This window comes from Grus americana, chromosome 1, assembly GCF_028858705.1.
Source record: "Grus americana isolate bGruAme1 chromosome 1, bGruAme1.mat, whole genome shotgun sequence".
Classification (NCBI taxonomy): Eukaryota; Metazoa; Chordata; class Aves; order Gruiformes; family Gruidae; genus Grus; species Grus americana.
Genome location: NC_072852.1, coordinates 215,919,830 through 215,934,064, shown reverse-complemented (window position 1 = coordinate 215,934,064; position 14,235 = coordinate 215,919,830). Strand labels below are relative to the sequence as shown.

The window sequence follows — 14,235 nt, the reverse complement described above, 5'->3', positions numbered from 1 at the left end:
TTTCCCTAAAACCCTCAGCTGGTATCAATTCTGACCTGTTCATTTTAAGCTCCTTGGATGCTCCTGGGTACAGGGTGGTTTGATGATAACAGACTTATCTCAGGGCCTCAGTATTTCCAAGGCTGCACTCTTTTTTATGTGACTTTGAGGTGTCACCTACCCAAAGATCAACTGATATGGGCACACTAAGACCTTTGAGTGACTGAGCCTTCACTGATACGGTCCTCTGCTTCCTCTGCCTACAAGAGTGCTGCCCTGCCTGTACAGGAGTGCTGTGATTGTGCCAGTAAAGCTCAGAGTGGTGGTCAGAAGTTAATGACCATGAGTGGTCATTGCAAGGGTGACTGTACGGTTTGACCCTTGTAGATGCAGCACTGCTGCCCATTTTCCCAAGGTAATGTTCACTGTTGCATTATGCTCTCCAGTTCTCTCAGTCCTTTGTGTAATGTGTAGGACACATCCAGTCTTGCGAGCAGGAATTAAAGAAAGAGAGTGAGTCAAACACACTCAGCAGTTCATAGGATCAGGCCCATGGCAGCCAACAGTCCTGCAGCACTTGGGTCCGCCAAGTGAAGGATTTGGGTGGATGCTTGACTTGGTTGCCCCACACATCATCAGAGTTACCACTCTCTTCTGGCCAATCCACACCAAGATGTGCAATCAAACGACTGCGTCCTGTAACCTCCCCAGCTGTTTGACCGGGAGCTGTGTGTCCGTCAGCTGAGGTACTCAGGGATGATGGAGACCATCCGGATCCGCCGAGCTGGCTACCCCATCCGCTACACGTTTGTGGAGTTTGTGGACCGGTACCGGGTGCTCATGCCTGGGGTGAAACCCGCATACAAGCAGGTGAGCATCTTCTTCCATGGGTAGTGATTGCTCTCCAGAAATATTTATGGGGTGTGCATCCTCTCCAAAAGCAATTATGCAACATTTGATCCCCAGATATTACAGTGGTGCTCTGGGCTTTCCAAGCGAAGGCAAAATGGTTACGGGGCTGGCAGGGATAGGTAGCAATGTTCAGCCTGTCCCTCTCACTCACCTTAAATGTGGTGACAGTAAAGCCCTGGGAACCTCATTAGCAGAAAGCTGCTGGAATTGGGACCAGAAAAGGTCCCCAGTGGGCTTGGGAGGAGTGATGGGTTAAGGCTGGTCCTGGTGAATCCCACGACCTCTTCCTACCAGGGCGACCTGCGTGGTACATGCCAGCGCATTGCTGAAGCGGTGCTTGGGAAGGATGATGACTGGCAGATTGGCAAGACAAAGATATTCCTGAAGGTAGGTGGCTCTCCATGTCCCCCCTGCCATCTGGGACCCTTGCCTGTGAAAGGGGTCTCCTACCATCGCCTTTTCATCACCAGACATGACCCTTTCCCATGGTCTCTGGGCTGGTGTGGCAGTGGGTAGAACCTGGGCCAAGGCAGGATATTTGGGGCCAGTTTAGGAAGCATTGGGCAGGAAGAAGTCCTGACACTCTGCCAGCCCTGATGCATACACGTACCCGTACGGATGCAGGAATACTCACAGCACACAGCCTTTTCCCTCCAGGGCTGAGCCACTCAACCTCATCTCCTGCCTTCACCCAAAAGGCACAGCACCTAGAGGGATGTCCATGCAAAGACCTGCAGAGAGAGGGACCAAGAGCACAGCAGGCTCACTTTGCTTTCAGCGTGTCCTTGCATGGCCCAAGACGTGCCTACAACCTCCCTCTCTGCATCGGTCCAGCTCACACGAAGCAGCCCAACATTGCAGGTTCCCTGCAGCGCCGTTCACACTCATCTCTCCTTACAAACTCATTCCTGTGTTGCTCTGGGAAGATAAGGCTGAGCTGGCCAGGAACCAAGCTGGAAGAAAAGGCTTCTCTTGAGCAAAAATCTTAGCAGTAAACTCTGACTGCTTACATCTAAATTCACCCCAGCGCCATCATGAACACCCCCATCTCTTCCCTAGAAGCTATTCCCACTAGTCACTCTTTCCAGAGCCTGTTATCAAGATCTCGCAGCTGTCAGTGCAGGAAACAGAGAAATCAAGAGGCCCGGAGGGGCTGCATGAGGTCGAGCAAAGCAGGAAACGTGTGGAGCTGCCTCTGCTGCACCCAGCGTGCAGGGCTCAGCGTGCTGTCACCAGGAAAGAAAGACGAGTTACAAACAGCATGGGAGGAATCAATAGGAAGCTTAGACTGATGCAACTGAAAGCCTCAGGGCAAGGAAATTTAGTGGTTTTGGGAGCTATTTTGTCCTTAAAGTGTGGAGGCATTGCAGCCTTGGCTGGAGGGAGCGATGGGACTTGGGCAGCCTGGGGTTGTTCCCAAACCTCTCCAGTGCTCCCAGGAACTGCTCCCATGGCTGATGGCACTTGCAGGAAGCTCTGTGTGGAAGAGAAACATAATTTGCTTGTTTTCAGACTATAAAGTATTGCATATGCAGTTTCTGGATGCTCTGGTTCATTTGGGAGTGAAGGCAGTAGATCACTAGGGTTTATATTAGGATTTCCCCAGTGAGTAGGTGGGGTGATACTTGGGATGTAAACTGTCCCAAGAGTTTACTTTGGACGTCTTCTCTGGGGAAGGACCTTGTACCACCCCTCCTGCCACATGTCAGGCAGATGGAGAGCTTCAGACATGGGTGCTGTGTTGTTTCCTCCCACAGGACCATCACGACATGCTGCTGGAGATTGAGAGAGACAAGGCCATCACAGACAAAGTCATCCTCATCCAGAAGGTGGTCCGTGGGTTTAAAGACAGGTAAGTGTGAGCCCCACTGCCAAATAGGAGGTGGGCTATGTGGGATGCTTCACCCAGCAAGCAGCTCCTGGGGATGCATCACCTAGTGCTCATCTGACCTGTCCTGCCTGCAGCTGGGGAGAGGGGTGCGTTGGCACTCAGATGCAGCAAGTATTGGAGGAAAAGAGTAGGAAAGGAAAACTGCCTCAAACATGGACAGAATAGGACCTTTTGTCCCTGTTTAGTGCTGTCTTCAGGGAAACTGATGTTTGTTATGGCAATACAGCAGTGGGACTCTGAGCCTGCTGAAGGCAACACAAAGTTTCCAGTCTATGGGGATCCCCACCAGACTGCAATGGGACCGTTGGGTTGTCCATTGTGTCTAACCTTGCTCTCCCCAAAACACAAGGGGTTCAGAACTCCTCCCTTTGCAACCCCGTTGCCAGACTTGGGAGGAGAACAGATAGACCATGAGGAGCTTATGGCACAGTTGTGGAAGAAGAGGGGGAGCCACAGCCAAGGACAAGCTTCACTGACGGAGGAGAGACAGTTCTTGGGGCTTTGTGCTCTTTGAGTGTCCGAGCCACGGCTGTGACTCAGGTTGTGCCTTGGGTTTTGCAGAACGGGCACATGCCAAATAACTCAGTAATCCTTCCCACAGTAATCCTAGCAAGATCCCAAAGTCCTTCCAATGCAGTTGTCCCCAGGGTGTCTACAGGTTGCATCAGACCAGGCTATGAGGGATGGGAGGAACAGATAGGGGTGACAAGGTGGTGTTGCTGAAGTTTGCTCTTGATAGAAGATTCTATCTGGGTGAGATAGAGTCTGTTCTCAGATGAAGCAGGGAGAGCAGGCAGGGAAGAGATTTCAGATGAGAAAGGACGGTGCAGCGGGGTGGGAGGAGGGGACCATTCTCAGCATCTCCTGCTCTGCCCATTCCCATAACCTGGCAGATTCTGCCTGCAAAGACCTATCAGAGAGAGCCCTTACAGATCTTTTTTATGAAAGCAAGGAGAGCTGGGGGAGGAGATATTTTCAGGCCAAAATGCAATGTTTACTCCATGTGGCTGCTCAGTTTCAAATCTCCAAAGAATGAGGCCCAGGAGATGATAACTTGCTGCCAAACCGCAGAGGCAAGTGACTGAAATGCCTTTGCAGGTCCAATTTCCTGAAAGTGAGAAATTCAGTCCTGATGATTCAGAGATACTGGCGTGGACATAACTGCAGGAAGAACTACGGTGCTGTAAGTACGGGTGTGCTTCCCCACACCTCTGCCTTACTACCTCTTTCAGCTGTGACATACATAAGAGTTTCCTGGCTCAAAATACCCTACTGAGTGTAGGAGGGGGTGGGATTGGCTTTTATCAGCTGTAGTGATGAATGGAGGTTTGCTCTTGCTGCATTGCCTTCTCATTGAAAAGAACATCTAACCACCTTCTAGCTGTCCTTTTCCCTGTGAGTTAGATATCCATTGCACAAACTGGTCACTTGGGATTTTAAAAGTCTTCCTAGTTTCCAGGTGACTGAAAACTCAAGAGCAGCTTCCTCTGAAAAACAGACTCCATCTCCAGGTAGGACTGCATCTGGGTTTCCCCTCAACCCAGTCATGGCCCTCTTCTCTCCCTATCCCAGCTGACTCTGACCCCACTGCAGGTCATTTGGGAAGTGCGTTGGGGTCTAAAGTATCTCAATATCATCCTCCAAGCCTGTGACTTGATAGGAATAGTGACTTCCAGGCTGGTCAGGATGCTGCCTCCTGCCATGAAACAGCACCTTGGCTGTCAGGCAGGAGGTCTGCAGGTGCTGGACTTCCATGGGAGCAACCCTCATGCCTTGTGGCTACCTTGAGATGACCAACCAGACCTCCTGAGACCTCTCAAAGGCAGAAACTCTGTAGGACTCAGTGGAGAAGAAACTGCCTTTGTCCTTCCTGGGCTTTGAATCAGTGCAGCAGCAGGAGGGCTTAATTTCTCCACCCTGTTGGAGAACCTCCCTCCCAAAGTCTTGTCCCACTGGGGGCTGATTTCAGTGGCTCTTGTTTACAGCGGTGCAAGAAGGAGATTAGTGATGTAAATCTGCTTAGGATGGGTGAGTCCCTGGGCAGCGGGGTGGTTTCATCCTGCTCCCTCTTGCAGATGCGGATCGGCTTCCTGAGACTGCAGGCCCTTTACCGATCCCGCAAGCTCCACAAGCAGTACCACATGGCTCGGCGGCGGATCATCGAGTTTCAGGCACGATGCCGGGGCTACCTGGTCCGTAGGGCTTTCCGCCACCGCCTCTGGGCTGTCCTCACCGTCCAGGCGTACGCTCGGGGCATGATCGCCCGAAGGTTGTATAAACGCCTCCGGGGGGAAGTAAGTACCGTGGAGGAGACATCGGTCGTGGGAAATGGAGGTGGGGACAGGGGAAATAAACATGCTTCTGCATCCCATGCTTGCAGGATCAGTTTTTAAAGAGTAAAAAAGAATTTCAAAAATAAATACATGCCTATTCAGAGGGGCTCTTGTGTTTATTCCCTCAGTATCATCGACGCCTGGAAGCAGAGAAACTTCGGCTGGCGGAAGAGGAACGACTCCGAAAGGAGATGAGTGCCAAGAAAGCCAAAGAGGAAGCAGAAAAGAAGCACCAAGTATGTGGGAACTGATCTCTTTCTGGGGCTCTGTCTGTGTCCCCCAAAAACAGGGACTGTTTTTGCTCCTTTGAGAGGGAATGCCAACAATATCTAAGGGATTTCTGCCCTGCTTGAGCAGTTTGTATTTAATTCACTAAAGCACTCTGTGCTCTAACTAGTTTGAAGCTGCTCCAGAATTTCTGATCTGCTGCACAGGAATGCCAGAGATTATAGTTGTTATTTGCTTGCTTTTGCTATTGTGTAAAGGCTGAAGAGTGAACTGGGACACTGTGTGTGTGTGTGCGCACACATGGTTGCTGTATAAAAGAAAAAAATGAGGTCAGTGAGAGTCTCTGTGCATGGACCAGACCCTCTAAACAGGCACTAAGGAAGGAGAAAATGTTATTGCTTTGTCTTTCTGCAGTTATGAAACTGAGACATGGACATGTCACTCATTTGCTCCAAGTCACATTGCTAGGATAATGCCCAAAGCACCGGGCAGTCTGCCTTCCTAAAGCCAGGCCCTGCAGAATTTGGTGACAGTTCCTTGGAGGGAGCAGTTCAGTCATTGTACTTGTCCTCTTCCAGGTACGCCTGGCCCAGCTGGCACGGGAAGACGCAGAGAGAGAAGTAAAGGAGAAGGAGGAAGCACGTCGGAAGAAAGAGCTCTTAGAAAAAATGGAGAAAGCACGCAACGAGCCAGTGAACGACTCTGAAATGGTGGACAAAATGTTTGGATTCCTGGGGACGACCTCCTCCCTGCCTGGCCAGGAGGGACAGGCACCCAATGGCTTCGAGGTACTGGAGACATAGACAAGCCTGGATATCACATGAAAGGCTTTAGCAACACATTAATGAATTAAGAGAAAGTAGGATAATCCAAAAGGGGGTCTGAAGGCCTCCTTCAAGCCTAGGCTCTTTGCATGGCCCCAGAGGGTTTCCATGCTGTGGCTGGGGACAGGCAGGCAGTCTGCAGGCTTGCTCTGGGGCTGCTGCATGGAGGGAAGCAGTATTGCTATAAGACCACTGAGGACTTGTGACCTTTGAGATCTTCTCTCTTGTGGTTCATCAAGGCATTTAGCTCTTGAACACCCTTTCCCCATGCTAGGAGTGGGGCCACGCTTGATGCGTCTGTTGCTCTGGGGACATTCCTGGGTACAGGCATGTCTTTTGAGACTTGGGCTTTGCATGGGCTGCAGAGTTATATTTCATGGTTTTCCCTCTGCCTGGCTTTTTCTTTTGGGATGGAAATCAGATGGGCAGAAAAATCAGGCCCAAGGGGAAAGGGCAGTTCAGTATCCAAAGCCAAGCTGAATACCTGATATGTTCTTCCCCACCAGGATCTTGAGCGAGCTCAGAAGGAGCTGGAGGAAGAGGACCTTGATGCAGCGTTGCCTCTCCCAGAGGAAGAGGAGGAAGACCTCTCAGAGTACAAATTTGCCAAGTTTGCCGCTACGTATTTCCAGGGCACGACAACACATACCTACATCCGCCGGCCTCTCAAGCAGCCTCTCTTGTACCATGAAGATGAAGGAGACCAGTTGGTGAGGCAGGGGATGAAAATCCTCGAGCAGGGCAGGGTGGGGTTGGAGCAAGCCTGGGGAACCCTTCAGCCAAAGGGTATCAGAAGTTTCCCTTTGGGATATACTGGTGTGCTCATGGTTCGGTGGAGAGCACAGCCCTCATCCTCTGCACATGTGTCCATAGACACTGTCTCACCAGCACGCTTTGAGCACTAACAAGACAATGAGTGTTAGAGGGACATAGTGATAAGTCCATCTATGAACCTTGATATTTGTGTTAGGACAATTAATGAAGTGCGCTGGGCTCAGGGCATAGATGATGCAAATTGTTGAGCAAGTGCCACTTGTAAAGCTGCTACTCAGCAGCTGGAAAAGTTGCTTCTTATCTTACCAGTGCAGAGCTAGCAGAGGAGAAACACTTGTCCTATAACCAGCAGTACAAGAGCAGAACCGATAGCACCTGCATGACTACACTGAACATTACATTGGCCATAAACTTGTCTTCACCATGGTTCTCCTTCCCCTCTCCAGTGGGTTAGGAGCTGTCAGTGGCTGCCCCTCTATAAGGCTGGCATCTCCTAGCCAAGAAGCAAATCTCTTGCAGTGTGCACAAACACACCCATGATGGCGTGAACACAGAGCCTGAATTTTTGGTCCCAGCCACCAGCCTGCCTGGGTTGCTTAGGTGGGATGTAGGCTGCAGGCAAAACTGTTATGTGTGGCACAGGAAAGTGTTTTGTCTCCTGCAGATGTACAGGGAGACCACAGTGGTGATCCTGATGGACTCAGCATGGCTTGACCACCCCATCCACTGCTCTGGTGCAAGCTAACGGAGTGTAACTTTCCTTTCAAATAGGCAGCACTTGCTGTATGGATCACTGTCCTCCGTTTCATGGGAGACCTCCCTGAGCCGAAATATCATACAGCCATGAGTGATGGTGGTGAGAAAATACCAGTGATGACAAAAATCTATGAGACTCTTGGGAAGAAGACCTATAAGAAAGAACTACAGGCTCTGCAGGGAGAAGGAGAGGTAACCGCTGCGGCTGTAAAAGAGATGCCATTATTAGGAGCTGGATATTGAAATGTGTTGGAAAGAAATGATTTGTGGGGTTTGCTGCAGGCAATCAGTTTGTCAATTTTATTTGCAATTATGCTACGAAGGGAGAATTGCCTGTGTCAGGTGTTGATCCTCACCTTCTTCTTCATGGGGGTAACTGAATATCCCCAAGTAATACAGTGAGGAAAGTGCCTTGATGGGGCACTTTGATCTCTCTCCTCCTTGTAGGGCAGAAATACATGGGTGGAGTGCAATGTCCTGTGTCATCATCTCTCATTTGGGGATTTCTTTTTGATCTGCCCTGGGTCAGAAGAGACTAAATTAAAAACATGCCCTTAATCTTGGGGCAGGAAGTAAAGAGTTACCAGGAGATTAAGCTGTCAAAATTAAAGAAGAAAAAAAAAAATCCCTGTTGCATCCTCAGTGCATTCTGGGATGTCACTGGAGGACTTCGTCTTAGGACCCCTCCCAGACAAGACATTGGTCTGGATAAACTGCTGTCCATAGCGCTGATGTGCTTTCATCTTTGGCAATTGCTTTATTCAGTAAGACGAGATATTATCCGGTATTGGGATTTTCTAGATGGCAATGTTGCATTTTCAAGAAGTTTTCTGTGGTATCATCCAGACAAGCCCCTGCAGCATTTGCAGGTGTAAATTAACAAATCTCCTAGTTTTTAGAGACAGTGATATCATTCAGCACCTTCAGTGAATTAAATGAGAAGGAGAGTAGGCTCATCTGGATTGTAATTCTGTGAAAATATACATGAAGAATCACCTTTAATTCCTTCTTCCTATCATTTCTTGCTTGTTTATTACAAAAAGGCATATTTTGGCCAATTGAGACATCAGGTAGTACAGAAGAGAAGGAAAATTTAAGCTGTCATTTTTGTCTGTGGTTACATCTGCTCTGCAGGGTGCACAACAGCGCAGAGAGATGTCTGAACTGACCCTGACCATGATAATATGCAAATCCAGGTTTACAGTACCAACTTGGCTTTATAATGGTTATAAAGCATCACAGCTGCAGGACTCAAAGTGTTGATTTGGTGTAAAATCACAGTCTTTTCAAAGCTATTTAAATGGGGAGAGGTTAACTGGGTCAAAAAGTCGAGTGATTATCCATCCCATTTTAATCCCACAGCTGGCATAAAGCTGGTATAGAAGTAGAAAGCCAACAGTAACTTGATGATATGTAGTCAGTGCCTGGGTCTGTCCCACATCAAATTTATTCTTCTGGGAAATCTGATAGAGCACAGAGCTGGTTGACAGTGATGAAAACACAATGGGTAACTACCTGTCCATGAATCCCTGTCTAGATGACTTTCAGCTCACAGACCTGCTGTGCAAATTCCTCATCTCAGAGAGTGGTCTTGCTTATCTCATTTGTGATGTAGGAACAAGCCTGAATGGGTTACAGCAGAACTGGGTGGACAGAAGTTGAATCAGCCACTTATTCTCTAGGAATAAAGTAGGGTAGGGTAGGGTAGGGTAGGGTAGAGTGGAATGGAACAGAACAGAACAGAACAGAACAGAACAGAATAGAATAGAATAGAATATTTCAGCTGGAAGGGACCTACAATGGTCATCTAGTTCAACTGCATGATCACTTCAGGGCTGACCAAAAGTTAAAGCAAATTATTATGGGCGTTATTCAACACAACTTTTTTCAGACATCCCCAATATGTAGTTTTGATCTGGGAGAGGCTCACGGATTAGAGAGTGTCTACAAAATTCAGTCAGACCTGGATTATTTCAGGGGTCACAGCAATATGGGTCCACACTTCTGCTTCCAACCAGCCTCTGAAATATCTCACTCTGTGGCCAGGTTTAGTGGAGTTTCGCAGAAGCCCAGGGGAGGCAGGGTGAGCACATACTCGGCAGGGCTCTGTATCTCACCGCATTGCACTCCATGCCTCTTGCTTTGCAGAGTACTCACATTGACGGGCACAAGAAGAACAGCGTGCGGCACAAATTGGTCTCCTTAACACTCAAGAAGAAATCCAAACTGACGGAGGAGGTGAGAGGAGACGCTTGGCCGCCTGGCAGCACAAGTGCCGTTGGATTGTCTGCAGCCCTCTCTGACTCTCTTCTGCTTTTCCCTAGACAACATAGAACCAGCCCTCCTCTGGGTTTGGCGCTACCTGTCTCTCTGCCTGAAAGATTTAAGGAGTGTTTAAGGGGAAAGGTTGGCTTCCCGTGTCTCCTTGAGTCATTCTGCACTTCGCGCCGGCCTCCCCTCGGCTCCTGTTCTCCATCCATCCAGCACCTTCCCTCCCCTCTTTCACAGCCCTCCATCCAGCTGCCGATACCTCCCACCACTCTGTGATGGTCTGAATGTTATCCCTGCTTTTAGTTTCCTGCCCTCCACCATGGCGTAGGCAGTAGAGGTGGGGTCTCCAAAAGTGCTCACCCATCCTCTGCTCCACTCCAGTGCTGAGGGCAAAACGCCCTGTGGGAGCAGTTCGCCTAAGCTGAGCACTTTTGAAAATCCCATCCCAAAAGAGTGAGGAGCAATAAATCTTTTTTTTTTTTTTTGGGGGGGGTGGGGGTATATGAGAGCAGTGCAAAGACGTGGATTCAGTCCTCTTTTACACACTGCCTTGTCCACTTCCAGAGCAGGCATCATCTCACCTGGCTGTAGCTGCTTGAGAGCATGAAGATTGCTCTCTGGGATAGTCACCCTCCTTCCCTTTAGGGTCAGCGGAGAGAAATAGGACCCAAGCCAGCTTACCCTAATGTGGCTCTGAGCGCACTCTAGAAATGCCCATCTTTCTTCAGTGGCTCTAAGGGGAGATTGGGTTGACTAGCTGAGACAGAGAACTAGTAGGTGGATGAATGCCATCCCTGCTTGCACAAACAGCACCATGCTTATGTGCTTTCAGCTGCACAATTAGCATGGGGAGCAGGTCCATTTTGTCAGTATTTTAAGGATTTTTTTTTTTAATATGACTAAGTTAAAGGGACAGATCCTCCTTGGCAGTAAGTTGGGGTTATTCCAAAGATCCTTGGTGGCCCTCTCCCAGCTGCAGGACCAGCTCAGAGCTGGGATGCAAGGGTGCCATTGTAGAAAACCTGGGAAAAGACCAAGCAGATGGGAGAGTGACTAGACAGGAGTATTTTCAGCTTCACCCATATATGATTAAAGCCGACAAAGTCAAACCCTCCTATTGCTGTTAAACTGCTAGATTGAAGAACTTCTGAGACCCCCTCCTGGCTGGTGGACAAGCCTTCTTGGGAGAATACCACACATTTGGGGTGGGGGTGGGGGGGACATAGTAACTAGCAGTACTGAAAGAGAGCAATGTGTCTGGTTGGCAGGTGACAAAGAGACTTCACGATGGTGAGTCCACGCTCCAGGGTAATAGCATGCTCGAAGACCGACCCACCTCCAACCTGGAGAAGCTCCATTTCATTATTGGTAATGGCATCCTCAGGCCAGCCTTAAGGTTAGAAATCAAGACAAAAGCACGAACATGCCATTCTTTTCATTCCTTCTTCCTTGAGCTATTCTTAATCTATTCAAATGCTTTTTCGACTGTGTGCAGCTTTACAAAGCTCTCATTGTATCATTTTTGTGGTTGTGTTGTATAATATGGCCTGGGTCATGTTCCTTACTGTCCATATCCGGCCTGATGGTAAGACCATGCAGAGGGACTCAAACGGTTCTGAAAGTGCTAGTGGCCACTGGATTGGTTTTTTTAACACTCACTCTTGCTGTTCACTACTCTTTGTTTTCTATTTGACCATTTAGATCTCTCTTGTTTGTGTGAATATTTTTTAATAGTATACTAATGAAAAACTCAAACTCATTCCAGTTGCTAAATTAAGCATTCAAAAATTGGAAAGTGCCAAATTAAGGCCAACTGCACATCTCTGGTTTAGCCTATTTATGTGTGTGTGTTTTAACACAGTCCTTGTTTATGTACTCTCACACTCTTTTGACTCACACCTATCTGCTTACTCCAGGAACAGCACGGGCATCCTCATCTGATGACCAACTTCTCTAATTTTCATTTTATCCTCCCAGCTCACCGTGAAACCCTTAGCTTTACTTTCCTGCACAAAATCTGCTCTGAAGGCAGACGTGGTAGTGTTCCATGGGCTTTCCCATGGGGTTTGTCAGTGTAACAGGTTGGCTAATGTTTTTGCTGTCTCCATGTAGATGAGGAAATACTGTTATCCTTCATTTTGCATGTAGAGAACTAAGGTTAAAGTCAAAAGTGGACATTAAATCCCAAATTAAGATACCTGGCTGTGTACATGCCTGTTTGTATGTAAGAGCCAGACAAACCTTGACCTCCGCTGGAGCTGGTCATTCCCAATGCTTTTGGAAAGCAAGTTGAGGTGTCTCAAGAGGAACAGCCAGCAAATGAAGACTCCCAGCTGATGGCCCTCTATCAAAGTTAATTTAGGAGACTGTCTTGGTATCACTGGGAAGTCTTTCTAAGAAACCAGAGTAGTCTCCATCATCTAGAGGTGCCTAAACCTTGAGACTCCCCTTTATTTCCCTCTTTCTCTAACTAGAGGGAAATCTCAGCTGAAGCATAGGGAAGACTCAGCAGACATTACAGGACTGGTGATGGACGACATTTCAGAGACAGTGCAACCCTCATTAGGGCAGTTAAATTAATATCTTTTTGATTCTAAAATCAATAACTATCAATCACATGCAGACAGGGTCTGGCTCTATCTCTATTCATGTTGAAAAACACCACCTCATTAACTCTAATGGGTTTTTTTAATTCCTGTTGCAGGGATGAAATCTATTGTCAAATCTGCAAGCAGCTGACCCAGAACCCATCCAAAAGCAGCCATGCCCGCGGTTGGATCCTGATGTCCCTCTGCGTGGGATGTTTTGCTCCTTCCGAGAAGTTTGTGAAGGTAAATTGTAGATGATATTTGTTTCATGAATTAGCTGCCAATATGTTTTCTTTTCCATCCATGGGACCAGTTTTTCTCCTGGGTTTCACAGTAGAGGGAATCCTGGTCTTTATCTTTGCCAGGAACTAAAATGACATGAAGTTCCTAAGAAAAGTATGTGTGATCCCAAGCTCAATGTCTAAAGTAGATCAGATGAGTGACTTTCTCTTTCCTGTGACTATATGCAGAGTGTAGACAACCAGCTCAGATGATGCCTCCTGCACTGCAGGTGTGTGAAGATGTGATTAAGTGACTTCTGGCAGGAAAGTTGATTGTGGGAGGCTGCAAGCGGAAATTGCGCACCCAGGATAGCCCACATTTCTCCCCTATTTCTCACATGCAAAGGTCTATGCGTTTATTCAAGCATCTATTAGCTTTGACAGTATGACCTCAGGCATGTACTCTAACAAAATTGGTAAGGAATAGTACTACACAGCTAATTATAAGTATAACTTAATATAAAAAATTCCACATAGAAAGGGAAGGGTTTAATTTACCTGAAAGTATGTTTGCATAGTTGCTCTCTGCATGCTACAACTTGCCCCACCATGTGTCATACTGAAAATGCCCAGCTAATTAGCCACATGAGAGATGACATGTAACGCATCTTTAGAAGCACTGTGGATCAGCAGGACTGAAGTCAGTGGGACATGCTAAGTGGCTGACACTTTTGAAAATCGGGTTGTTCTGAAGAATTTTCTTTTTTTCCTGGGTAAAGTTTTGTTGCCTAGATTTGAACAGTCTGCCTTCTAAATGAGTTATACACCTAGAGACTGACTAACACCCACTGGACTGCTCAAGTTAATCTCATGCCTAAGAGTTTGGCTGACACAGGGCAAAAGACTCAGCACTGTGTCTTTGCTTTGCCATGACATGACAAGTCCTCCTTTGTCCCTCTCAGATCTTTGAATGCTGGAGCCTGGACCAGCTCCCAAGCCTGCTGGAAATAAAGATGTTCCATTAATTTCCATAGATATCAGATCAGGTACTTGGTCCTCAGCACTTAAAGAGCTGAAGCCAAGAATAGAAATCTCTCCTTCATCCCCAGGCCTTGCCAGTAGGAAATCTAATAAAGAACATAAATTGCTGGCAAAGTGGCAGAAAAATAAATTATGTCTGGAAATGAGATCTGAGAAAGTATGCCACAGGAGGTTGTGAGGGTTTAAATCTTTAATAGTGCAAGATTATTTTAGGTGAGCGAAGCACTTCTCAGAAATAATTTATGGGTAGCTCTGAAGACTGAGACATGTCCAAAGTTATGGTCCATGGTGAAATATATGGCAATATTCCCAAAAGCTTTGGAGAGGGTTTATGCTATTTCTGTGCTTATTCATCCTGGAAAGTAGATCAAGTCTTTTGCACCTTGGGCTGTTGGACATGAAAGGGGGTATTCACAC

The 14,235-nt window shown here is 47.7% G+C and overlaps 1 protein-coding gene across 4 annotated transcripts in view; it reads left to right on the top strand.

Moving 5' to 3' along the window:
• MYO7A (myosin VIIA) overlaps positions 1–14,235 on the top strand; it is a 103,905-nt gene that overhangs the window by 68,363 nt on the left and 21,307 nt on the right. For 3 of the 4 annotated variants that reach the window (XM_054809120.1, XM_054809110.1, XM_054809140.1), the window contains 12 exons: positions 691–849; positions 1,186–1,278; positions 2,649–2,743; positions 3,881–3,965; positions 4,858–5,076; positions 5,244–5,351; positions 5,922–6,131; positions 6,674–6,877; positions 7,713–7,889; positions 9,846–9,935; positions 11,237–11,364; positions 12,673–12,799. In XM_054809120.1, the coding sequence (XP_054665095.1) occupies positions 691–849; positions 1,186–1,278; positions 2,649–2,743; positions 3,881–3,965; positions 4,858–5,076; positions 5,244–5,351; positions 5,922–6,131; positions 6,674–6,877; positions 7,713–7,889; positions 9,846–9,935; positions 11,237–11,364; positions 12,673–12,799 (1,695 nt within the window). Of the gene's footprint in view, positions 1–690; positions 850–1,185; positions 1,279–2,648; positions 2,744–3,880; positions 3,966–4,857; positions 5,077–5,243; positions 5,352–5,921; positions 6,132–6,673; positions 6,878–7,712; positions 7,890–9,845; positions 9,936–10,218; positions 10,247–11,236; positions 11,365–12,672; positions 12,800–14,235 lie in introns of those variants that run through there. The other variant, XM_054809131.1, reaches the window with a different exon arrangement.